The sequence below is a fragment of the Podarcis melisellensis genome (genome assembly GCF_964234715.1).
Source record: "Podarcis melisellensis genome assembly, chromosome: 2".
Classification (NCBI taxonomy): Eukaryota; Metazoa; Chordata; class Lepidosauria; order Squamata; family Lacertidae; genus Podarcis; species Podarcis melisellensis.
Window position 1 is genome coordinate 47322288 of NC_138529.1, and position 26308 is coordinate 47348595.

Sequence of the window (26308 nt, forward strand, 5' to 3'; positions counted from 1 at the left end):
ATTGCAAAGTTGTGTCAGCGTCTGTACAAAGCAGTGGTGTAGTGGTAAATTCCGAAGTGCAAGTACTCCTATAGCCATGCCGTTTCTAGAATTTTCACCAATGCAGACATTATAGTTTGAATACTAAGTCAGCTTTTTTTTCACCCCTTACCCCTGCTTTGCTGAACATTGAGTCTGACGAAGAGTTCTTTCTGATGAGCTCAAAACTTGCTGACTACCTTGTGACATTTTGCAATATGTTGGTCATAATTTTTGTGTGTGAAATGTATAAAAAATAAGTAGCAATGCAACCCTTAGCCATGCATGCTAATATAACCTAATTTACTTTACTTAGCTTTGGTGGGCTTATCTCCGAGAAATGCTTTGTTTATTTAACATACAGAATATGGTCTAATAGTGCCCCAAGAGCTGACATTAGTGTTCCTCTCATGAAATAAGTGGCTTCAGTTCACCCGTGCCTGTCTTTGCTCCACCACATCACTGATACAAACACACAATTGTATTCTCACTTACCTGGGAGTGAGCCCCATTGAATGTGATGGGACTTACTTCTGGGCAAACATGCAGTGTTGCACTGCAAGTCTGCTGACTTGATAAGATAATATTCTGTTATTGTCATTCAGACATATGAAATTACTGATGTAATAGTATATTCCCTAAAAAAGGCATGGTCAAACTCAGCCCTCCAGATGTTTTGGGACTACAATTCACATCATCCCTGACCACTGGTCCTGTTAGCTAGGGATGATGGGAGTTGTAGGTCAACAACATCTGGAGGGCCAAGTTTGGCCATACCTTCCCTAAACAATTATATCCTCTAAGAAATTGCTTCAGAGAGTCAATGTTTTGGGAAGTACACAGGACTGAAATGATTCATCATAAAGGAATAACCACCTTCCTCCTCTTTGATCGACCAGACTTAAAGATGTATAAAAGTGCTCCTCTCCCCTTTTACCCCTTTCAGTGACCAAAGTGACTCAAGTTTTGAACTGCAAATACATTATTATTTGTGCTAAAATTGTGCAACGTACAGTGTGCATTCTGGAGAGCAGTCCATGTGGGAGAGGATCTATCAAGCCTTAACCATGTGCCTTTGATAAATAAATAGGTAATTTAAGAGGCCTCTATTACAAGTGGAGTGTCTGTGAATTGTTGCAAAGTCTTTTTAGTCTGCCTTTAATCTATATGAAAACACAGACAAACATATGTGTAACCATTCATTCATTGGTTACAGCAAGAAAGTCAACATTAAGAAAACAAGGCAAATGAATGCAGGGCAATATTTTGCATAAATATAGCTGTCTCATCAAAAGGGAAACAGATCAATACAAATTAATTCTTGTCAGATCTGAACAAGGATTAAAAAATAAAGTGAAGCAGGATAACAGAAAAAGAATAAATCAACAACCCATAACATAGAATTACCGTATTTTTTGCTCTATAAGACTCACTTTTTCCCTCCTAAAAAGTAAGGGGAAATGTTTGTGCGTCTTATGGAGCGAATGCAGGCTACGGAGCTATCACAGAAGCCAGAACAGCAAGAGGGATTGCTGCTTTCACTGCGCAGCGATCCCTCTTGCTGTTCTGGCTTCTGAAATTCAGAATATTTTTTTTCTTGTTTTCCTCCTCTAAAAACTAGGTGCGTCTTGTGGTCTGGTGCGTCTTATAGAGCGACAAATACGGTAATAGATTAACAACCACAAAAATATAATTAAGTGCTACATGTGTATTGCACAATTTCTCTTCTTTAGAAGTCAAACTCAAATTAAATATCTTTCTTACACCCTGATCTTAAAATATTAAAAATTGAAATGTCGAAAGGCAGAATAAACCCATGACTTAATTTGATCTGTAATGTATGTAACAGATGGGGCAAAAAAAAAATAAAGTATGCAATGGCTATGGTAAACAACTATAAATTCTATGCATTTATGTGGCAGAGAGGAGCAGGTGCTCTGTTACTACATAGGCCTTGCCCCCCATAGTATTTCCTAACACATGTGCTAAGTGTAATTATATGTCTGCGATATGGATACCCCTAAATGTAGTTTATAGATGGCTCTGAGGAACTACGAGGCAGTGAATGCTTCAGCCATAATGAGAGGCCTGGATAGAAACTAGTGGGTCACTCCTATAATCAATCCAATTTGGACTAAATCATACCCATATGCTTCCCTTCATTTTTCATCAACTGTGCTGTATCAAACATGGACAAGGAAAGCTCATAATTGAAATTTTAGAAGTCTCAGAGTGGCAGAAAGCTCTTCCTGGCCATCCTAGCAAAGTAATTTCACCGCTTCAGAAAGAGCATTTCTTTATTACTGTCCCAGTGTTACCAAACAGAATAAAAAAGGAAAGTCTTCTTAAAGTGAATGCCTCTATCAGATAACACACAGCTTAATAACATGGGAAATGTGGGAGATTCATGCAGTACACTTTTACAAGTCCTATTAAAAGGGCAATCTCTTCTGTATAAGCACATTGGTTGCAAGAGGACCATTAATATCCACTTGGGTTAACACATTTTTAATAAGGAATGCTAAAAGGGGTAGAAATATTAACTAGCATGTTGAAGAACATTTCTAACAATTTTAGAAATATGAAATCATCTTTCAATAACACTCTAATACAAGGAACCTGGAAATACTATCTGTCCCCACTATGCATGCTTAAATTTATTCATCTGATGGCATTGATGTCTGCAACAAAACAGATGACAAATCAAATGAAAGATCTAACCTTTCTATTATAGTCCAGCCCTTCTATTTTTCATAAAGAGCAGGGCTGCCTAGACGGCTATTGCAAATTATTTGGCAGTGTACATGAACTGAAACATGCTACTTAAAATTGATGGAAGTACATTTATAGCACTCAAAAGGGGAATGAATACAAATTCTAGTTTTAAAAAGTGCCCTTTTAGTCACAACCTAAATTAAATTTCCAGAATATCATTTTGGGTTAGCATTATAAAATGTTAAATCTCAAAATTCAATATAAAAGCTTTCCTTTAAATTCCATTTATGACTTCCTTCCCCCCTTTTCCCTTTAATTACAGCAAAAGGGAATTAGTCAATATAAGTCTCCAGGGAGCTACATACAAAGCCATCTCTGAAATTAAACTAAAAGGAAAATGGCAGCAGACACTGTGGTCTGCTTATCACACAGATTGATCGATTTGAAATAACTAAGAGATGACACAAGGGTATTAGAAGGGAAATGCTCAAAAATATAAAATACTTTTTAATTAATTAATGCAAATAATAGTTCATGTGAGCATTTGTCTTTAAAAAAGGAAATATTATACATACAACTAAAAATCCACTGTTAAATTTGGCCGTCTGTCAGTATGGGCAAATAACAGTCATTTTGCTGGTATATTGGTTATCAGTGTTTTTTTCTGGGGGGACGCGGGGGTACGCATACCCCTAAACATTTTGTGAATCTAAGTTTGGCCTCATTGAGGGACAGTATTTCAATATGAGTACGAAACTGAGAGTACCCCTAAACATGTTTTTTCATAGTAAAAAAGCACTGTTGGTTATAAGACCAGGTCTTCTACAAATGGATCAGACTTGTACAGCTTGTGATCTACAAAACAAAAAAGTTCCTCAGCAATGAGCTGCAGCTTGCCAGGTGCTCAACAACACTTCTGGATTCTGATTTCTTTTTGTAGTCTGAGATACACAATAAAGCCTGGACATCTATTGATCCCTTGGTATATTGGCATATGTGGCCCTTAGGTTGCTTTTGACTTGGAAGGTCACAACTTTCACAAGCCTAGATTAGCTGGCTTCATAATGAAACACACTGGGAGGGAAATAGGCAAATCCTATGACTGTTGATAATATTTGACTAACCCATAAATCAGACTTTAGCACTTTTAAAATTAAACAATAAAAGTCTTTCTTTTACAACACAGATGGGAGGCAATGTAATTGCAGATTTTTTTTTTAAATGAATTTATTCTAATTAACATAAGATGCAAAGCCTACATATGAAGTAGCCAAAAAGTAGGAGTGTTCATGACACATCATTAGCCAGTTTACTCCATTGTCTTGTAGCACACACTCATTTCAGGCTTAGTAGAGATTGACACCAAACTGATACCTTGGGCAATGACTCTGCCCTCACTACAACAAATTGAGTAACCAAGTTTTCATGTACAATGTTAGTTTCTGCTCCTGATGTGAACAGCTGCAGTGTCCTTGGCCATTTCTTGCTTCAATGAAAAGGCCAGAGTGCCTTGAATTCTATATCATAGCCTATTGGGTTGTAGAGTCTCTATTGTAACTGCAGCATGCCAAGGAAAGGATATACATATGTCAGCAAGCCACTGTCACTTTGCTTTTACCTAATTTGCCAAGGTTTCAGAATATTTCAGGAGCAGTTTTCCACACTACACCAATCTCCTAAAGCAGCACAGCAGCTAAGATAGCATGCCGAGAGCCAGGAAATCCTAGGTTCAAAGGCTGTATTGGTAGTAGCTTTAGGCAAACCACTCTTGTTGCTTCAGTCCTCCATCTATGTCACATAAATAATATCTTCTAGCATTGTTATGAAGTTTATTGAAATAAGCGCTCTTTGAACAGTGCCATTCTATACCCGTGGAATCAGTATGCCCAACTGATTTAGTCACAGGCATGCCTATATAGGACTACACCTTAAATGCTGCTTTTGTTGTTAGTATTAGTACTATGCTATACAACTCTGCCCTAGGAGTGCTCAAGGTTTCTGCACAGTCTCTCTTGCTGCAATCTCATCCAAGAAATAACTCTCAACCCAGACCCCCTAACTTTCAGGAATGGGTGCCTTATGTATCAAGCTGTACAAGCTTATGGCCTGCACTTTCCTGGCCTGGAATCTCTGCTTCTGTTGCAACTGGAAATGCTAAATAAAGACTGGCCATGAAAACATCATGGTAGCCCTGCTCCTGGTCTCCCCACCAACATCAGCCCACTTCCAGTTATGGCTTCTTCCACATATTTCAATAAAAGAAAAACAAGAACACAGCACTCTTTTTCAGATTAGGCCATTATATTTAATTTATTTAATATGTGCTAAATAACAAATAAAAAAATAATACTGAAATGCTGTGTGTGCTAATTCAAGTGACGTGCATTTCAGAATGGAATACTTACAGGGTCCTGATCTTTGGCATATGGTTAAAGCTGGTGAGAGGAATGCGGGTGATGTTGTTGTTGTTGAGGGTACTATAGAGAAAAGAAAAGAAGCACAATCATTTACATTAGTTTGAAAATGCTATTTACAAAACTAATTACAATTGGTTTGAAAAAAATAGCACAGAAACAATTTCAACATAGTTAAAAAGGTGTTTCTATTGCAAATATGAATAAGTGCATCCGCACAGACACACAATTCTAACTCATATTAGTAAGGTTAAAAAAAAAAAAGGCCAACGCTAATTTAGATTGAAATTAAAGCCTTCTGTTGATATCCTCCACTGTGACCGTTTGAAAGTATGGAGTTGGATGTAATGCTTATTTGGCTTCTTAACAAATAATTGTATGGGAAAAATATATAGTTTCCGGAAGGAGCAACTCTATATACAGTGTGCACAGCCTACCAAAGCATGCCTGAATTGTTATCACACAGAAGGGGTGCATAGTGGAGAAAGGGTGGCTAATAGTATTGGCATAGCAAGGAGAAGAGTGTCATCTCATTGTTTCTAGGTCAAGCTGTTATGGGCTTAGGACTAATGGGATTTTACTTTCCACATGAAATTCCACTTCTGTGATGGGTAGATTTTTATACAGAAAAGGTAGGAGAGCTTTGTATGGTGAACATGAACGAAGGTGTGGGGAAATTGTTTGGTAGGGCTTATGGTACCCCACACTATTCAAATGTATACCTGTATAGCTGTGTCTGATGTGAAAATATAACCACATAATGGGTTTTACCTACCTAGCCACTATAGCTCATATGTACATGCAAATCTATTATTTGGTTTTCTATATCATTGCAAATTGTTCACTTAATTATAATGTATAATTTTACTGAAGAAGCGTCTCCACCACCATCGTTCTGCCCGGACGCTGAGGTCCAGCACCAAGGGCCTTCTGGCGGTTCCCTCATTGCGAAAAGCGAAGCTACAGGGAATCAGGCAGAGGGCCTTCTCGGTAGTGGTGCCCACCCTGTGGAACACCTTCCCATCAGATGACAAAGCGATAAACAACTACCTGACATTCAGAAGACATCTTAAGGCAGCCCTGTTCAGGGAAGTTTTTAATGTATGATATTTTAGTGTTTTTTGGTTTCTATGGAAGCCGCCCAGAGTTGCTGGGGAAACCCAGCCAGATGGGCGGGGTACAAATAATAAATTATTATTATTATTATTATTTGTTGTTGTTGTTTAGTCGTTTAGTCGTGTCCGACTCTTCGTGACCCCATGGACCAGAGAACGCCAGGCACCTCTGTCCTCCACTGCCTCCCGCAGTTTGGACAAACTCATGCTGGTAACCTCGAAAACACTATCCAACCAATAATAATAATAATAATAATAATTATTATTATTATTATTATTATTACTGAAGTATCATCTCTTTTGAGCGTAAATATAATAAATACCAGTTGAGGCCATGTTTATTCTGAGGTGCAGAAAGAGCAGTACTAGTAGATGTTTAAAATGCACTTCTTATAACCCATAAAGCAGAGCTTCTTTGATATGTGTAATGCATGTTGGAAGATAATATACCAGTTTCAGAACAGCTTCGGGACAACTTATCTCCCAGAGTGTTGTTGGAAATTGCATTTTGCTATGACTCTGTATATGCATTCCTGAAACCTGTACATAGCAAAAGCTGAAGCTCTGAAGCTTGAAGTTACGCATGCAACCTATAGTTCAAGGTTCAGTACTATATTGTCAACAGCCTAGTATTCAGAGAAAGTATAATCCTTATAATTTGGCTACTGAAACAGGGTTTGGCACTTAAAGGCTGCAATCCTATACCTGGGAGGAGGTCCAATTGAACTCAATGGGGCTTACTTCTGAATAGACATAAATTGGATTACACTGACAAAATGACTTTTGGCAAAGTGATTCTGCACATGGGTTTGTGGAAAAAGTTATAGAACCAAATCAGTTGCACTTTTTTCTGGGGAGGAATCAGTGAACGGAATATCTGATTTCTCTTTGGTCCTGCTTAATTCCTGGGAAATGTATATGGTTATTAAACCTGATCTGGCAGAGTTCTTCAACATGTATGGAATAACAGAGTAACTTTAAAAATAATAATCCCACAAATGCCAAATATTATGTTGAAAGATGGCAGGTACTGAAAAGGTCCCTTCAGCAATGAATATTTCTATTTTAACATAAAGTTAGAGAGAAGAGAAAGAAACATAATTCCTGAAATTATGGCCAAAATGAAAATGTAATATAGTATTCCTGTTCTCCTCTCTTAGTAAACCATCTACTCATAAATAAGTCCCAATATTAGCAGCTGGAAACATTAATTATTTTTTCTTCTTGCTGTAAATCACTCAGTAACACTGAAGAACAGTAATGACTGATAAAAATTAGATAGATGCCTAGTGTCATAAAGTTTAGGCAACAACTGAGGATGTTTCTAAGCAGACTTTCCCTGAGGTATGACCCCGTCATTTATGGAATATCAATTGTACATCTGTTGAAATGGCTTTATTGGTTTCGTTCTTTGTAGGAATGGTTCTATTGTTTTTTAGAATCGTACCTTTTCTACTGTCCATTATACAACCAGCTACACATGCTATCCCCTTTTATTGAGTAGTCTAACATCATGGCACAATGAAAATATCAGAGTATCTGTCTGACATTAACCCAGAAGTAACTACAAGGATGGCTGAGTTTTTGTCAATAGGCTCTCTTAGAATGGTGGCTGGCACAATTTAGTGGGAAGAAATCCCAATGAAAATCCTTGTCATTATATATTTTACATGGCTGTTTATTTATATATGTTTTAAATTTTTATATATGGATGTTTTATGATGGCCTATACTTGTAATGTCAAATAAAGGTTTGGCGAAGTAAGTAAGTAAGCCCTTTAGAGCTCAGGATTGATTCTGCAAACTCAAAAAGGTTAAAGTTAGCTGAGGACACAAGACACCATATGATTCAGTTCTCCTGCAATTTCCCAGACTGCCTGCATAAGTGTCCCCTCTTTTCTGTGAAACGAATGGGCAAGGCTCCAGAGAGTCTCTGTAGCAACGAATATAAAATTTTAATTGTGAAAGACTGAAGTTGTAATCCTAAATACACCTTCTAACAAATGCCAGTAATGTCCCCCGTGCCCCTAGTTGGATTAAGTAACACAAAAAAATTGCAAGCATACATGAGTACTGCCGTATGACTTTCTAATAATAAACATTTTACAACATCTTCCTGACATTGGATTTATTCTAAGGCAGGAATAATGGGCTAGAATTAAATTTTACAGCTATGACATCAGAAAAAACTATGGTATAAAAGTAACATTATTATTTTTATTGTCTATATTAAACAAGGTGACAGGTGACAATATTAATAGATGTGTAATTTTGTGCTGAGTAAAATAAGTTTACAATGAATTTATGGGCACCATTTTATCATATAAACCTTTATTAATAATAGCTAAACATCTGTCCCGTGCTACAGCTTCTGTGACAGAAATAGGTTTGTGTCCTCTTAGCACGAAGGAAAGATTCACTGCAAGTCTTATTCTCAAGGGAAATGGCTTTGCATCAATAAAAAATGCATGATGTTTTCTTGTTACACTGGTTTTGAATGGATATACATTTGGAGAATGTCCTTTCCTCACCAAAGCGTTTTAGTTTGTGAATATAATATAGACTCTGATTTTCTGTTACATTTGATTTCTAAAGCCAATTACTACAAACAACTAATCAAATTGACAAATGATATGGTAGATTAAATTTTTGATTAGCGCTTATTCAGCACTAATGAGTATCTAGTGTAATTACCAGGGGGCTGTTAGCCATTCAAGCCTCTGGATAATAAGCACCAGGCTTATTTCTGTATGGCATTTGGCTTTACTACAGCCTTCAGCGTAATTCTAATCGGTAAAGAAATACACAAGCCCAAGGGCTATGCAGTGCAGAGATAATACACAGACTGTGCACTTTTACTTCTTGTCTAACTATTCATCTCTCTGTATCTGTATGTATATGCTGTTTTCTAGGATTACCTGTCATATTTAGAAAGGTGCCCAAAGAAAATTATTGTCATCCTTAGAAGAATGATGCAAGATTGTTTTTTTTGGGGGGGGGCATTTTTCCTTACATTCCTATTTAAAAAAAATCAACAATGATCCACTCATTTGCTAATGCTCCCATTCTTACACTTTTACACTTGTGCACATATAGCTCCACAGAGAATAATCTTTAGCATTATGTTTAAGCTTTTTCAAAATAAAAAAATAAAACTCACCAATTACACCAATATGGTTGGACTACATGACCCTTGGAATCCCTTCCAATTATACAATTCTATGATTCTACAAGCATTTTATTTTGCAGCAAGGGATATATAGTATTTTAATAGCCAGCACCCTTTATCTTTTTAAGTCTGGCTATTTGTCTGTTTTTTGACCTGTAATTAATGAAGAATATATATGTGGTAAGTGTGTGTGTGTGTGTGTGTGTGTGTGTGTGTGTGTGTGAGAGAGAGAGAGAGAGAGAGAGAGAGAGAGAGAGAGAGAGAGAGAGAGAGAGAGAGAGAGAGAGAGATGGATGGATGTAGTTCTGGAACCATGACACAGACCTTTGAGGCTGAATGATTAGTTACAGCAACAATGGTAGTACTAACAAGTGTTACATTTCCCTCTGTCTCCTTCAATTAGATCACTGCTATACCTCACTGTCATTTCTGGAAGAGGTGTGTGTAAGTCCACAGAACACTATGTAATTGACTCCAACAGTATTATCTGTGTATCTGGGTGCAAAAGAAGTGTTCCACAACTCGCAGGAACTAATTTTCATGCCTCTTGTCATTTACTACAAAATATTAATTCAGTTTAATATAGTGGAACAAGAATTCTATGCAATGCAATGCTGTATTGATAGTAAAACACTTCTACTTGATATAAGTTCACAGATACCCCAGATAACAATGCTGACTTATCTAAAAGGAATATGCAAACCTGACAAACAGCCAGCAGAGACTCTTTATTCGGTACACACAGCACACTGAACCAATGTCTTGTGACCAAAAGCACCACAGTAAAAATAAATGTACATTGATTTTACTGTGGTTTCTTCCCTTAGGACAGCTGTAGGGATCTAGATAGTGATGAACTACAACTCCCATCAACCCCTTCTCCTTAACAGCCCCACACTGAAGGCTGGAGCACAATATGGATGAAGTATATAGGCATGTTGGTTTATCAATGTGACTGGCTGCTAGGCACCAGCTGCTCGTTTTTAAAACTGCACTTCTTAGGAGATGTGGTGAAGTTTTTTGGCAGGGGAATAATCTGGGCTGGGATATTGGTCAGCATATGTGATTGGGGCTTATAGGTCACCCCTCATTAACAGTTCAATGCAAAAGCTCTGGTCTAAGCTAGTATGACTGAGAAAAATGAGGGCTGCAAAGGAAATTAACATTTTGAGGACAGTTAATTGAATGGTAAATTGACTTTTACGAGCCCTAAGTAAGGAATGAAGTCGTGCTAGGGAATTTATTGTGTAAAGAAATAAATAAAAATATTTACAGTACATATGGGTCAAAAATGCAGGATCTGGCTGTCAGAATATAAGATGCCTGCTAGGTCAGACCAAGGTCCATCTAATATAGCAGTCTGTTTTAATAGCCAGATGCTCCTGGAAGCTCACCAGCCAGGCATGAGGGTGATGGCATTCCCCTATCGTTTGTCTCTAGCATCTGGTATATCAGTGGTGTCCCTAAACATTTAGCTATTACAGCTAATAGCCCTTGATAGACCTATCTTCCATAATTTGTCTAATCCATTTAAAACATCTATCCAAGCAAGCAACCACCATCACACCTTGAAGTAGGGAATTGAGTAAATTATTAACTGTGTGAAGAAACAACTTTGCTTTATGAGGCTGTGTAAATATTTTTTTTGTTTATGTCTGCACTCCAGAAACATTAATAGGGAGTAAATGTCCCACCTTTCTGTTTATCATGCCTAATGCAGCTAATGTTGCCACAGGGCTGGCACTGGGACTCAGGCACGAGTATAAAGGTAAAGGTAAAGGTACCCCTGCCTGTACGGGCCAGTCTTGACAGACTCTGGGGTTGTGCGCCCATCTCACTTAAGAGGCCAGGGGCCAGCGCTGTCCGGAGACACTTCCGGGTCACGTGGCCAGCGTGACAAAGCTGCATCTGGCGAGCCAGAGCCGCACACGGAAACGCCGTTTACCTTCCCGCTGGTAAGCGGTCCCTATTTATCTACTTGCACCCGGAGATGCTTTCGAACTGCTAGGTTGGCAGGCGCTGGGACCGAGCAGCGGGAGCGCACCCCGCCGCAGGGATTCGAACCGCCGACCTTTCGATCGGCAAGTCCTAGGCGCTGAGGCTTTAACCCACAGCGCCACCTGCGTCCCACAGCGCCACCTGCGTCCCCAGGCACGGGTATACTAATGCATATTTAAACTGAAACTCGAAGCCTCTTGAATCAGGCCAAAAAAGTATACATAAAACACATAGCACCCATAGCAACAAACTTTCATCTTTTGGGTAAGTTAGAAACTTGGGTACTCTCTGTGAACTTTTGGCAAGCAAGCTTGTGTAGTAGCAATTCTACAATTAATGTGTTTTAGTACAAAAAAATTTTTTTTGGGGGGGCATACTGTACATCTCCTATACACCACTCACTTGGGCTGCTTTTGTGGATTTTTAGTAACTTTTGACTACATATGCCTTTGACATAAACTGGCTCTTCTGAATATAGATCATAGGTTAATCAGAAGAACCCAAGGGTTTTGAGTTATCTGAGATGGTAACCTTTTAGACCCAGTCACGTAAATAAGGAAATTTGCCAGGTGTACTTATTAGCACATTTGTTATTTATTCTGTCCTCTTGTGACATACTGTAGTTCCCTTTTCACCTAGTCTGAAATTCTACCCCACCCTGCAGGAGACAAGAGTGTATCAGTGCTTTTTATGCAGATGATGCAATTCTACTGTCATACACGCAGATGGGGATGTGTAGGTTCATATTGTACAATGGAACTCTTTTAAGTTATAACGATGCTAAAATGAAAATCTTAACTTTTGAGGTAGAGGAATTCTTTCTGGAAAGGTGCCCCCTTTATTTGTCTCTCATCCATTTATGTGAGTTGGGATGGCTTTTGACAAAATGCAGGTTAATTTTTCAGCAGCTGATGGAGATGAAGGCGCCTTACTTTTATTTATTAGTTGCTACTTTGTTAATAGTGTTTTAGAGATTATAATTTCTTTATTGATTATTTGTTAATTATATCATATGATTTATGCTGTACCTGTGTTCTATTATGTCCTTGATATTTCTTGTTTGTAAGCCACTTTGGGATTCATTTGAATGGAAAGTGGCAGAGAATTATAATCAATCAATCAATCAATCAATCAATCATTATAGGACTTAGAACAAGGTAGGCAGATTTTGCCTAGTTGGCTGCTTAAGAAGGACGACCATGGTATGCTTCTTAACAGAGGATCACCTATATTCAGATCTGAGCATTCATTATTTGCAGCCCCTAACAGCAGGCTGTAGTAATGACTCCCCTTTAAGTAAAACTCTGTTTCTATTGGTGAATACAGATTATTACAAGTCACATAGAACCACCAAATTTGTTTAAAAGGCTATAGACAAGCTATCAATTTCATTTGAAGATCACATTACTTACAATAAATCTATTGTTTCGTTTTTGAGACGGAATGTTTACAGGTTGTGGGTTTTTTTTTAAAGTATTCTGCATGCACTTATTATTTGTTGCTTACCTTTGCTTTGTGACATGTGTATTAGTAAGCATGTGTATTGGCAAAAGAGCAATAAAGTATTCATACATTATTAGGAGACTGGAATCTCATCAGTCGCAGCCAACAATTTCAAACAGGGCATTCGCTGTATAAATTTAATTCAAGCACAGCAATGATTACAATATTTCAAAAATTTCACAATCAACACTTTCCGAGCATCTTTCTTGCTTACAAGGATCAACTAGATTGCTAACATTAACTGTACACAGTAGCCTCCTTCCTATAGACATAGCAACTCCTGAATTGGGATTTTTATCTAGACCATGGCATGTGGTGGAACGGTTAAATATTTTTCCAACACCCCTGTGGTCTGAGCTAAATAAACTACCAAAACATTTCCTATTTTGAAATAAGTTCCTATTTAAAAGAAGAAACGGCAAACCACATATTGAACTTAACTTGCACTTCAGCCCTACTTGAACGCTATGCTAATGAGATTAGGGGCTTGACAAAAAATCTCTTCCCCAGTGAGTTCTTTAGATCATTAAGAGCAAAAGGAATGTAAACATGTTTGATTCTTTTAGTTAACATTTTCAAAGCTGACATTTTCTTATTCTGCACCAAAATTGCTATTGCTTCTTGTTGCTCTTAGAACTTTGATCCTTCAAGCGCAATGGAAACTCCATTAAGAGCATCCCAGATATAGTTCCCATCCAATTTCATTGCCTTCATTTTTCCAGGGAAAATAAGAGAGTAGGGTGGAAGGGTGAAGCCTTTTCATCAACTCTGTTTTCATGAAATGACTCATACAAGCAGATTTAAAGATAAAGAAGAGCATATTGGAAATAAGAAAAGTCTTTTGAAGTTTCTGATGGTTTGCTGTTTGCTTTGTGCATGTGTGAGAAACACATAAACTCTTACATGAATCAATTTAGCAATATTAGTCCACAACCTATGTGCAGGGCACAATGGTACAATTCTGTTTAGCCAAGTGGCCTGTGGAATACTCAATGGATCATTATCAGTAAGGCGGCATTGAAAATGTCTTCATTCAGAACAGAGAATGAGATTAATTTAATCACACTCATTCTTCAAACCTCAGTTCTAGTTCAAGACCAGGAGAAAGTAAGTACACATCAATACCACAGAGCAGTCCCATCTCCAGAACAAAAGACTGGAGGACACTTATCACTACAGTGGCTGTTTTATGTTAATAAATTCCTTTAATCATTCTTTCTAATGCATGACTGAAAAAAAATCTGTTATTTTCATCCTAAACTATTATATGTTGATTCCAAAACAAGATGTTATATATGCCTGGGTTTCATTAGGTAATACAGCAACCACTTACCAAATGATGCCTTACCACTGTGTCTACACCAGAGCTTTCCAAACTTTTCATGTTGGTGACAGATTTTTTATACATGCATCATTTTGCAACACAGTAATTCAGTTTTACCATCAAACCAGAGGTTAACTAACCCCTTTCCAGCCCCGGGAGGAGTGCGGGAAGCATTCATGTGACACACCTACACACTGCAGCTGGCACACTAATGTGTTGCAACACACAGTTTGGAAAGCTTTGGTCTACACAATCACTTGGAAGACTGGTAGTCTGTAATAATTACAGTGTAATGTGCTGCCAAATAAAAAGGAGAAATGTTACCATATCTCTGTACTCCACCAGAAAGCTGAGGAAAAGGGATAATGGTAAAATTCTCTTCACCATGTGGCATTACGTTTAGCGATGACAAGCTCACAAAATGGCTCACCACCTGTGCATCACTTTGAGTTACCCAGTTAATAAATATTTATCTCTATTCACCCATGGTTTCCCAAGAACTCTGTGTATCATAATGCATGTATAGTTGTTTAAGGCTCCAGGATTATTGATCAGTTTTACTTATTTGAACATTACAATGCTACTCATTTTGTATCAGTTATGCCCAGTAGTTTGTAACAGCAAACACAATATAGATAAATAAAAAACCAAATACATATATTAAAGACATATATTAGGATAAAAGATGGCCACCCAGGCTAATCCAAGAGTGGGAGGAAACCTATAATCAAAATGGAATCATATTGACAAAATGCAGTCAAATAACAAGTAGGTTTGAACAGATACAGAAACGGCAAGAACAGCAATTTTGGTGCATATTATTAGATAGAACAAAAAAGCCTACATTGTAAAATAGTGAGTGAACGGTTTTTGGAACTGTGTAAGATTTATAAAGTACTTAAATTACCAATCTTGGCAGCTTCCAATAAAATTGCTCCAATTTAGTAAAAATTATTTTGTGCCTTATTAATAATAATACATTAATTAGTAGTTGTCCTAATATTACTCCATTATCTCAGTTCACATGAATTTAAGTCTATAGTTCTGTTTTGCTTTGTTTTCTGAAAAAGAAACATGAACCCCTTCCTGGGGAAAAAGAAACAGTTATATTCCCACAACTTCTCCGCTATGCAACAAAAACCCAAGCTGACATTACAGTTACCATTTTTCACAGATCACTCTATGTGAGCGTAACATGATTAGATCCCATCTTCTGTATTTGGGAAAATCTGATTTCTGATTTAAGTACAGTACTGGAAATGCCTGCCCAGTGCTTCATTTCTTCTTTGTTATGAAAAAAGAAAGGCTGAAGGTAAATTCTAAGCGCCAAGAAACACTAAAATGCTTGTGTGTTATTTTTTTTAGACTAAGCTTTTGTCATCCAAGAAGTGCAAATTTCTAGCTCCTGCAAATATTCTATACATCACTGTCTCTAGCAAATGTGAGAAAGCCACCATGACAATACCTTTTTTCAATTAATTAATGTTTTCTCCATAAAGCGCTTACATTTCACTGTCTGAAATGTATTTAAGGATTATGGGAATAATTCTTAAATTTTAGCCAAATTAGCATGGCATGGGATAAAATCCAATGCTGATCCAATTGTAGTATCTGCTACTGTAAAAAAAGAAGAAGAAAATGTATTTTTTGACAATTTCCCCCTCAGCTGCACCTCTGCGCTACCTTCTATGCTGTTCTGGAGGGTTCCCTCAACCCACTGGAAGAGGTTTTCAGAGATCACAGGGGGAGCTGCAGTAGAAGGAACAATAAGTGAAAATCACTTTTTCTTTTCTTATGTTAGTGAACATCTCTGCTGCATCAAAATACATTCCATGTGCAGAGTGGCAGCATTTTATTTCATCCTTACTCTTTGTTCTGATTGCTGCAAAATTTTCAATCCCTTTTAAAAACTATATAAAACTGATGGCGCTTATGTATGGTAGGGAAAAAATGCTGTGGCTAGTACTCCAAGGTCAAGGTATTAAAACAAAATAAATGCTGGAGTATTCAAGAAGAAAGCAAACTCTATCCCAGAAGAAAACTGAGAAAATAGACTTACCTCTTGCTTTCCTGAAAATTAGGGATAATGATGATGATGATGATAGATGTATGTTTGAAATGTATACTTAAAACGTATTGTGCCAGGATACCGAGTGTAGAGAATATCTTAGCAGTTTATATTCAGAGTAAGTTAATATATATTTTTAAAATTTCAAAACACACAGGCAAAGAATCATTCATAGCTATTAAGCGTATCCAATTTACCTCTAGAAAATTATCAGGCCAATCCTAGAAGATAGCTGCATAAAGAAACTGGTTGCCTTCTTATGTGCAGCGAAAGACAGTAAGAGTGGTTTTAAGACTTGTTCAGAACAGTTATGACCATATCAGTGAAAGTATTCATCTTCTTCCAGAATTGGCACTGATCCAGCTGCTGCCCTTCAGCCAAATGTCGCATTGCGGCACACAACATACTCCTAATGTTGTGTCTATTCTCTGCATTTGACCGCTAGGGGTGTTTAAGGGCAAACAATGAAGTTTTAAAAGCCCCACTAAAAGCTCTGCTAACAGAATATGAGGACAAGGCAGAGCAAATCTACCCTCTTCAACAGTTTGCTCCTACTTATAATGACTACGATTCTAGCTCCAGCCCAGAGAATTGTTCAAATTTAACTCTGTCAAGGAGAAGCAATTGGAAATATGCTATTTTGACTCAACCAAGTATGTTACACATGCAGTTTTCTGTCCATGCCAGTACTTTATGTAGTTAAATAATTAATCCAACAAGGAAGAAAAAGCCAACATAAATCAAATCTCAACATTTGCAAAATACACTATAACACTGGTGGAGAGAAGGATAGCATGTCTCAATGGAGACTCACACATTCAGTCTCTGGGGAAAATATTAAGATCAATAGCATGGCTTTAAGTGCATTGAGTCTTGGCAGGCACGCATATGACACATGTTAACTGCTATCTAATGGTAGTAACAACACTCAAAGTATCATCACAGAGTTTGTCTTTATCCACAAAACTCTGATATTATATGACTGCCTTAAAATGGTTCAGTTTCAAAAGTTGAAAATTTTATTGGTCACTATTACTTACATAAGTTTATTGCAAAATGAAGAAATCAGGTACAGTTAAGGTAACTGAACACGGAGCCAAACTGAGTCAACCTATCAAAATCAGATCACTTTATTCTCGTTCTCTGTCTTTCTCACACATTCACATATACATAAATAAATAATTCCTGTGAATAATATGCATTAAAATCTGCACAAAACACTGCCAGATTCACAAACAGATGAAATATCTATATTAAAGTTTTGGTGTTGTTTTTTTTAAAAAATGCAGTTAATTAGAAGCACCCATTTACCCTGCAAGAGATGCTTCCTTAAGCCTTTCTCCAATAATACTGGTTCTACATATTTAAATATAACCAAAATGTTGAAAAACTTAAATATAGATGCTTAATACTTACTGTGACTATAGATGCTTAACTCTCTTGTGTACACCCACAAACAAAAGTTACAAAAGAGAATTAAATTAGCAAATTGTTCCCTATTTCTTAATAAGAAGTAGACACTAACTAAATATTATTTGTCTTAAATTTGGTAAGAAATATTTATTTTATTTTAATATAAGCATTCACGGATAATAGAATACCAGTCCATTAAAAGAAGTCTGTCCCATAAGTTCAAGTCTAAAACTGATGAGATAAGCGTCTCACCTGTGTTTCAAATGCAATTGCAGAAGCAGTGGTAAGAGATGGCTGTAAGATAACACAACCCACCTGAGTTACACCCAGAAGCAAATAGGCAGACTCTGCAGTTGGGGAAGAGATAAAATAAGCTCCCTTCTACTAACCCCGCCCAGCAGGCAGGCAACCTCATCTTGTTTTGGGAGAATCTGAGTGGTCTTCAAAGATGGTGTCATAGGGACCGCATTGCGGCAGTTCGTGGACTACTGCATGGCCAAATGCAAATCTGAAACTGATTAGCCCAAGTATTTCACCCAAAAAATATGAGAAGTCGGGTGGATGACACCATGCAGGGCCTATAAAACTAGAATGCAGAAATACTCATAACTAAGAACTCCAAGTCACACTGAGATAATCTCCATTAAAGCACAGCTCTTCAGTGATGGCCTCATCTCTGTCTTAATTAAATTGAGTCTAAGTTACAGACTAACTTAATTTTGATCCCAATTTTTCATTTTTAAATAAAGCAAATGGACCAAACTATTTAGGCTTCATTAATCTATCTCACACACATATGGCAAATAAAATTGTGCACCAAAATACGAATTTTTCCCTTTGTCCCAAAAAGTAAATTTGTTAGATTCCAGCATAATCAGTATCTAGATGTAGCTGAATAGAGCAGGTGAGTGGAATGGAAATTAGGTCCTACTATAGCCATAGTTCAATCTCATTGATGGTTGATGTAAATGATATAGTTTTGATTTGGGAAGAATAGAATTATTTCGAAGTACTGAATTTTAATTTTCTGCTTTAATCTACACTATTGCTTTTCTTACAACAGGTACATCAAAGTACAATATATGGCTATACAACCATTTGCAGAAAAATCTGCAGGTAGGAACACTAGGTAGCTTTAAGTAGCTCTTTCAACTCTTATCACCCACAAACACTGTCCCATAGCAAAAAATGTCTTGTCTCGGATGTAAACAGGTATGGCATGAACCAAAACCACACTACTGAATTCCTTTTCAGAAGCTGCCTCCACAGGACTTCAAGTACAGTGGTACCTTGGTTTGCAACTGCTATGGATTACAACCGTTTTGGATTACAACTCGTCAAACCCAGAAGTGTGTGACACTTTTTTTAGACTACAACCCATTTTTGGGGGGATTACAACCCATTTTGGGAAGGGAGGCCCCATTGGCGAAAGCGCGCCTTGGGTTACAACCTGTTTTGGTTGACAACTGGACCTCCGGAATGGATTATGGTTCATTGTACTATTCTTCAATCATCTCACCTCTATAGTTCAAACTGTGGGCAGTTAATCTTACACAAAATAATTCCAAAGAGAAAGCTATGGTCAAATACCACGTGAAGTTTCCCTTTAAACAACTCTACCAGATCTCTGTTTGTGTACAAGCGAGATTAATGAAGAAAAAGTATGAGGAGACAACTTCTAACGACAAAAAATTAGTACATGCCTGCAGAACAAATATGTGGGTGTGTCTGTTTGCACTATTGTCTAAATGTTCATCAGCTATATTGTTTTAACTCCATCAGTTGTGAGCATACAACAATTTAAAACAGCTCCAGAATATTCTCAAATGAGCACAATATAACAGAAGAGAAGTGTTCTATGAACTTAATTAATTTAAGATTCTCAGACAACGAACAAGATACAGAGCAATATTTTCATCATGAACCTTTTTGTGTAAGATGCCTACATTCCAAAATATTTCAAAATTATGTCCTTTCCCACTTTTATTTAATTTCAGGACATTTCAGACTGAGAGAGAGAAAATTGCCATGTTCCATTTTCTAACACCGTAGATGTCTTGTTTCTAAAGCACTAAAATATCTTGCTTTCTGCCTGTGAAGGATCTTTAGAAACATTTCTAAAACTATCATCCCTGAACAAAATGCATGTGCATTTATTTGCTCAACAGTGCTGAAATTGCATATACTAGCATGTCAATTGTTTTTCATTCCAGTTTTCACTGACACCACGAGAGCTCCTTGGCAGGTCAGAACTTAATATTATATATAAAGATCACAGTATTTCAAGTCACTGTCATAACAATCTATAAATCACAAAACCACTGATTCCCAATATAGTATGGGCACCAGTATAGTATGGGCATACTTTATGATGCTAATGTAAGGAACAGAGGAGAATGTCCTTACAGCTCAACAATTCAGGTATCTCACAAAACGAAGTTTTTCCTAATAAGTTTGGGTGCTTTACCAACACCTAACAATTTTTAAACCTTCCTTTTATATTGTTGTAAACCACTTATAGGGTTTATGGGGGGAGGGGGGTTCCCAGTCAAGTGATATGTATATCAGTCTTGTTAACTGACTAAATAAATAACATAGGTAAAGGTAAAGGACCCCTGGATGGTTAAGTCCAGTCAAAGGCGACTATGGGGTTGCGGCACTCATCTCACTTTCAGGCCGAGGGAGCCAGTGTTTGTCCACAGACAGCTTTCTGGGTCATGTGGCCAGCATGACTAAACCTCTTCTGGTGCAGCGGAACACCGTGACGAAAACCAGAGCGCACGGAAACTCCGTTTACCTTCCTGCCACAGCAGTAGCTATTTATCTACTTGCAACGGCATGCTTTCAAACTGCTAGGTCGGCAGAAGCTGGGACAGAGCAACGGGAGCTTACTCCATTGCAGAGATTCGAACTGCTGACCTTCCGATCGGCAAGCCCAAGAGGCTCAGTGGTTTAGACCACCCGTGTCCCCTACAAATAGATAACATAGTTGCCCTAGCCACCCTGGGAGACTTCCAACAACACAAAAAACCATAGTAAAACATTAAACATTAAAAACTTAAGTTCATAGAACATTAAACATTAAAAACTTATACAGAGTGGTAGGGGATAGCAAAAGTAACAGCATGAAACATGCCATTAAAAGCAATTTAGGAATGAAAGTGTGTGTACGTATGCTTTGCATTTAAAGAATAAACAACAGATATAATTATCTGTAGCACAAAAAGTGGAATTCCACATGGAAGGGCCAGCACAATTTCCGGTAATAGCATACACTAGCCTTCTTCAACCTAGTGCCCTTCATATGTTGAACTGAAACTCACATCATCCCTGAACATTGGCCAGGCTGGCTGGGTTGGATGGGATTTGTAGTCTGGAGGGCACAAGATAGGGGAAGGATAGCATATACCATAGAATGTATATGTGCTAGAGAACCTAAATTCTTTCCGCCATAGATTGTGTTTTGGGATGAAACTGTTGTTCTATTGAAATGTTCATCAGTATAATTTGGAATGACACTCGGTGTATGACTGCATTATTACAGCACTAACAGAGAACTAATCAAGATACTTACACAGATATCCAAACCCTTCCCTACTACCTTTACCGCCATCAGGGACTTTTCAAGGAAATAAATTTAGTCTATTAAATACAGTCTCTGTTGTCTTGTTCTCTTACTGCTGGTAGATGATATAAAACCTGTCACCTTGATGCCATCTGGCCACTGTTGTTTTTACTCTCATACTTCCAGCATACGTAACAGTCAGGAGATTGTCTCAAGTATCTCCATATGCTCTGTAAGAGAGCTGTATCTTACTAAACACAATTAAAATCCATTTCTTTTTAGCTCCAAGACAACATTGCTGGTTTCTTGTAGGCAGATACGTGGGAAGAGGTGTACAATCTCCCATAACAGGTGCACATTAGGGGTTGCTTTTTCCTGAAATGATGTCCTAAAAAGCACAGATCTAAATGATTTCAACATGGCTTCTCATATGTCTAATCTGATTCCAAAAAAGGAAATTGAAACTGCTAGTGCTACATTTTTCTAGCACGTTGCTCCTTTGCTACAATGGGACAGCAACTGATAAGGAAAATTAGTGGATGTTTCAATACTCCTTTCTGCTGGAGTCCATCCAGATTGCTAGTGAGGCGAAGACAGGAGGAACTAGTCATTTCCCTAGAAATCTTTCTGCATGTTGGATCAAAATAATCAGTCAATCAGTGTGTATTTTGATCTTCCAAACATCAAAATAAATGAGGCAAGGAAGGGACAATCTGATATTTCTCCTATTACATCGGATTTTAAATGAGACAATATCAATTCTCTAACTGACCAAATTACAAAAATAATAGCTGTAACAAATTGTTGGTTTCTCAGTTGTAGGATAAAAAAACAGTACATTACCACTACTAGTGACATAATTATAATGTAAATTCATTCTGATCTTCCACACTATACCAGATTTAAACAGGGAATTGTTTTATTGGTGGGATCTAAACGGTGCCCTTGCACCAAAGGAAGGGCTTTTTGTCCAGTGGATTCATCCGCTAATATGGTGAGACATTTCCCACCAATTTCCTCCTTCCCACCTTGCAGCCCCGAGTATCGCCTCTCCCAAGGCAGCTCCAGAGAGTTGGGAGACTATTCAAAACGGTGGAAGATGGAATGAAAGGCTGCAGGGGCAAGGAAAAATTTGTGAACATTGAATCCGCTTCTTCCATTCAGAGCATTCACTGGATCCAGAGCATTCACTGGATCAACCCTCCCCTTTTGTAAATGCAAGGGCACCTATTACATTCTACTCTATATCTAAACTGAGGAGTCATTCATTCATATATATATATATATATATATATCCTATTGTATGACAGAAGAAGTTGAATTTTCACATTAACTAGAAAATCAGGGTCTTCATTAAATATTCTGCTTATATGGTGCTTATATAGTTAGGAAAGCAACTTGCACAATTCAAATTAATCCTAATTGCCTAAACTGATTATGCTTGGTGGCATAACAGAACAACAAATCATATCCTCTTGCCATTTATAGATTTTCATTAAGCAGTGACATCTCAATTACTTAGAATTATGTCATGATTTTAAACATTGCATCTAATTAGGTATAAATAAATATATATCTCAACAAACTGGCAAGTTGATAAATAAATCAATTTAAATTCATGTTCTCTAAAGAGTATTTTTAGGAATGAGATTTAAAGACAAAAACCTGACCACTGCATGTACCATATTTTTTTTTTGTCACATTTCTGAGGTTCGCTTTACAGATTGGTGTGTGTTACAAAGTACTGTTTTCTAGTCTGCACTGGCAAAGATCTCAAATAGACAGGTAGCATGTTCTAAGGAGCAACAAGTTGAATTCTGACTCATTTCATCACTTCATTTCATTTGTAAGCAGACGCTAGTTCGTATATGCTATGCATATCTGAGATACAAACCTCAAATGTAAACGAGGATGTGAAAAGAAAATGGAGGCAGCGTATTTCTACAATGTATATGCTGATTGTAGTGCTTTTAGTGCCAAAATAACAGAGCAGCTAAAATACACATACTTTAAGGAATAGGGTACGACTAATGAACAACTATTTTCTATTAAATAGAAAATATTAGGATAATTGTTGACACAATGTTATCGCAAATCAAGAACGGTACATGTAACATATGACAAACATGCTATTTCAATAAGGAAAAGATTGAGGAAAAGCTTACTGAGCTATTATGTGTAGTTGAAGTGTCATAATATATTGAAATCACGAATTCGCTATTTTATTCCAACTGCATTAGCTTACCTTGATTCTACTGAAGACAATGTGTGCAATACCATCAGATTTCAGCCAACAGATCATTGACCAGTGGTTAATTCACCATATTAAGGATTAAGGATCTGGCATTCCAACAAAGTGGAAATATAAAATGTTTTAAATGGGAATATGCAAGAGAAGCGCTGTAAAATGTATCCATGCACATACACAGGTACGTGGTCACTCTTATAGATGAACTATGACTGGGATCCCACCTTCCAGTCAAAGCCCTCTGTAAAAATTGCCCTTCTGTATAGAAACATAAGTGATTTGACCATGTAGAGATGTGTCTTTCAATCTAAAACTTTTTAATTTAGAAACTAAAAGTCTTTTGGTAAAAAAAAAATCCCCATCTTTATGACTATCTACAATAATTAGTTTTAATTACTATATTGTTCCTATGATTTCTCTCTGAACAATTATTATGTTGCATAAAATACTGCAATAGAATAAATACGGTAACTCAATTTAGGCAGCCAACTTATTCCTTGTGGAAATTTCATTCACTTCTTGTAACAGTAGAGTATACAGCAACTGAAGAAAGTCTTATGTATGATTCAATATTGTGTGTTATGGCAAGGAAGGTAAATGGCAACACACCAACCATTACTAGATATCATAAAATGCTGACACAACAATTCTGGGCTCAACTTATTTGCCATAATGATGATCAGCAATAACACAAAGTCTGATCCACTGTTTAGCTAGCTACTGCAAAGCCCACTACTGTGGTTATTTTTTTCCTGGCCCAAGCATATCTTCTGTTGAGAATAATATGAGAGTCTTACATATGTTCTATCACATCGACAAAAATGGATGTTTGCCAACTATGAAGCAATGATGCCAATTATAGGATTACATCTAAATTCTTGGCCAATCAGTTTGCTCTATAATCCTAAATATTGGAAGGAAACCTCTTCCCCTGATTTTATTAGTGCGAATTTGAATACTGTAAATCAAATAGCGTAAAATTATAATAATGAAGATTCCACTGTAAAAAAATCAAATTGCATAAGAATATCCACAAGACACATTTTTATGCAACCCATTCTAACGCAGATATGTTGTGCTAATCACTCAAACAGTTCAGCACTCTTAAGTTACTTGCACAATATGAATGCACAATTTTCTAGTCATAGGCGCCACAGTAGAAGTTGCTGCATGCCTAGAAAAACACTGTGCGGATAAGCACCAATTCTGTTTATAAAATGCTTTGAGTGTCATTGGGACTTAATTATCTCATAAATATAGGCAATTGTTCAGTACTCCATAAATTATTCACAATTTTGAATGTTACCATTTCGCATGTTTTTCTAGAAAGTTTAAGATGATTTTAATTCTGACTGACATTTGGTGTCACTTGTAAAAACCATAATTCATGTATTCTTCAACTATTCTAAAAATTCAAAAAGAGCGTTTAAAATCAAACTTACTGGACATTTAGAGAACTGAAGATCTTGTGGGAAAGGCAATATATCTTACTATTTAATGTATTTCCGCAGAACCATATTAACTTTTCTGGTAAACAGTTGGGCAAAAACAGAAACATTTTAAAATATATTTTTACTTTTTGGAGGGGTGTTAATAAAATAAATACAAAATGCCTTATTTACCGCCCACATTGGCAATCACAACAATACTAGATACAAATATATCTTTTAAAAAATGACACAGGGAAGACTGCCACTGAGCAGGCACACATCCCTCCAATCACTAATCAGAACTTGAATGAATAAATTCATTCATTAAATAGCAGCGCTCCAATGCCTGAACCACATGTAGAAAACAAGTTTCCAAAACTTATTTCCAAAAGACATTAATGGATTCTAGTTCACAGCAAACGACAGGACTAAGAAATGGGCAGGGCCGCTGGATGTGCAAAAGGGCGTTGTCTCACCACACATCTAGACTTTAGTTAATAGTGTATGCGACCACAATGTAATTAAAAGGGCAGCATGTAAAGATACACGCCTGCCCTGCAAATAAACTATGTGGCCTCTAGGTGACCACAACTTATTTTTTTGAGCCTTAATAAGGCCTAATCCCATTTACCATCACAGCCTGCAAGTTTTGAGCGCATTCATTGATATACTAATGAAGTGACATATCTTTAGAACATCCTTGGTTTGAGGTACAAAGTAAAAACTTAAGACAATAACTTTCTCCACGTCATCTGAAAACTTCTATGTAAGTGACTAACATCGAAATCATTTAGTGTAATTTAAAAAAGGAGTAAGCACAAGGATATAAGATTGTATCCAACAAAATTTTACTCAGAGTATGCCCACTGAAATTAATGGACCTAAGTTAGGCATGTTTATTAATTTTATTGGGTCTGCTTTCAATATGATTAATATTGGGTACATTCCATGATGCTTGCATGTGTGGCTGAGATCAGCCTCTCTTTGCAAAGCACAACTATGTTGTAAGAGCACATTATAACCATTACAAAGGAGACTCTTAATTACAGTGTGCAAAAGACTTTGGTAAGGTGGCCCCAATTTGTAAATTTTAGTAATTATTATAAATACCAGTAATCTGCTTTAGAACAAATAGTTTGAGGAGGTCATATATATTTTAAAATGCATCTTTAAAATTAGAGGTGTTCACATTGCTCATATACTAAATCACAATCCTCACAATGGGATTGTCACAATCCTCACAATGGGATTTCCTCTCAGCCATTGTGTTTTCATGCCAAAGCTCTTCCTGTATGTTTAACAATTATTCTCTCTGACTAGGTCAATTGT

At 37.0% G+C, this 26308-nt stretch overlaps 1 protein-coding gene and 1 long non-coding RNA gene across 3 annotated transcripts in view; one reads left to right on the forward strand and one right to left on the reverse strand.

The window, feature by feature from the left end:
- The window catches only part of SLIT3 (slit guidance ligand 3), a 396000-nt gene that overhangs the window by 138558 nt on the left and 231134 nt on the right, over positions 1–26308 (reverse strand). For both annotated transcript variants that reach the window (XM_081899114.1, XM_081899113.1), the window contains exon 7: positions 5139–5210. In XM_081899114.1, coding sequence (XP_081755240.1) covers positions 5139–5210 — 72 coding nt within the window. The remainder of the gene's footprint in view (positions 1–5138; positions 5211–26308) is intronic.
- LOC309363150 overlaps positions 1–26308 on the forward strand; it is a 413995-nt gene that overhangs the window by 125771 nt on the left and 261916 nt on the right. The window lies entirely within an intron of this gene.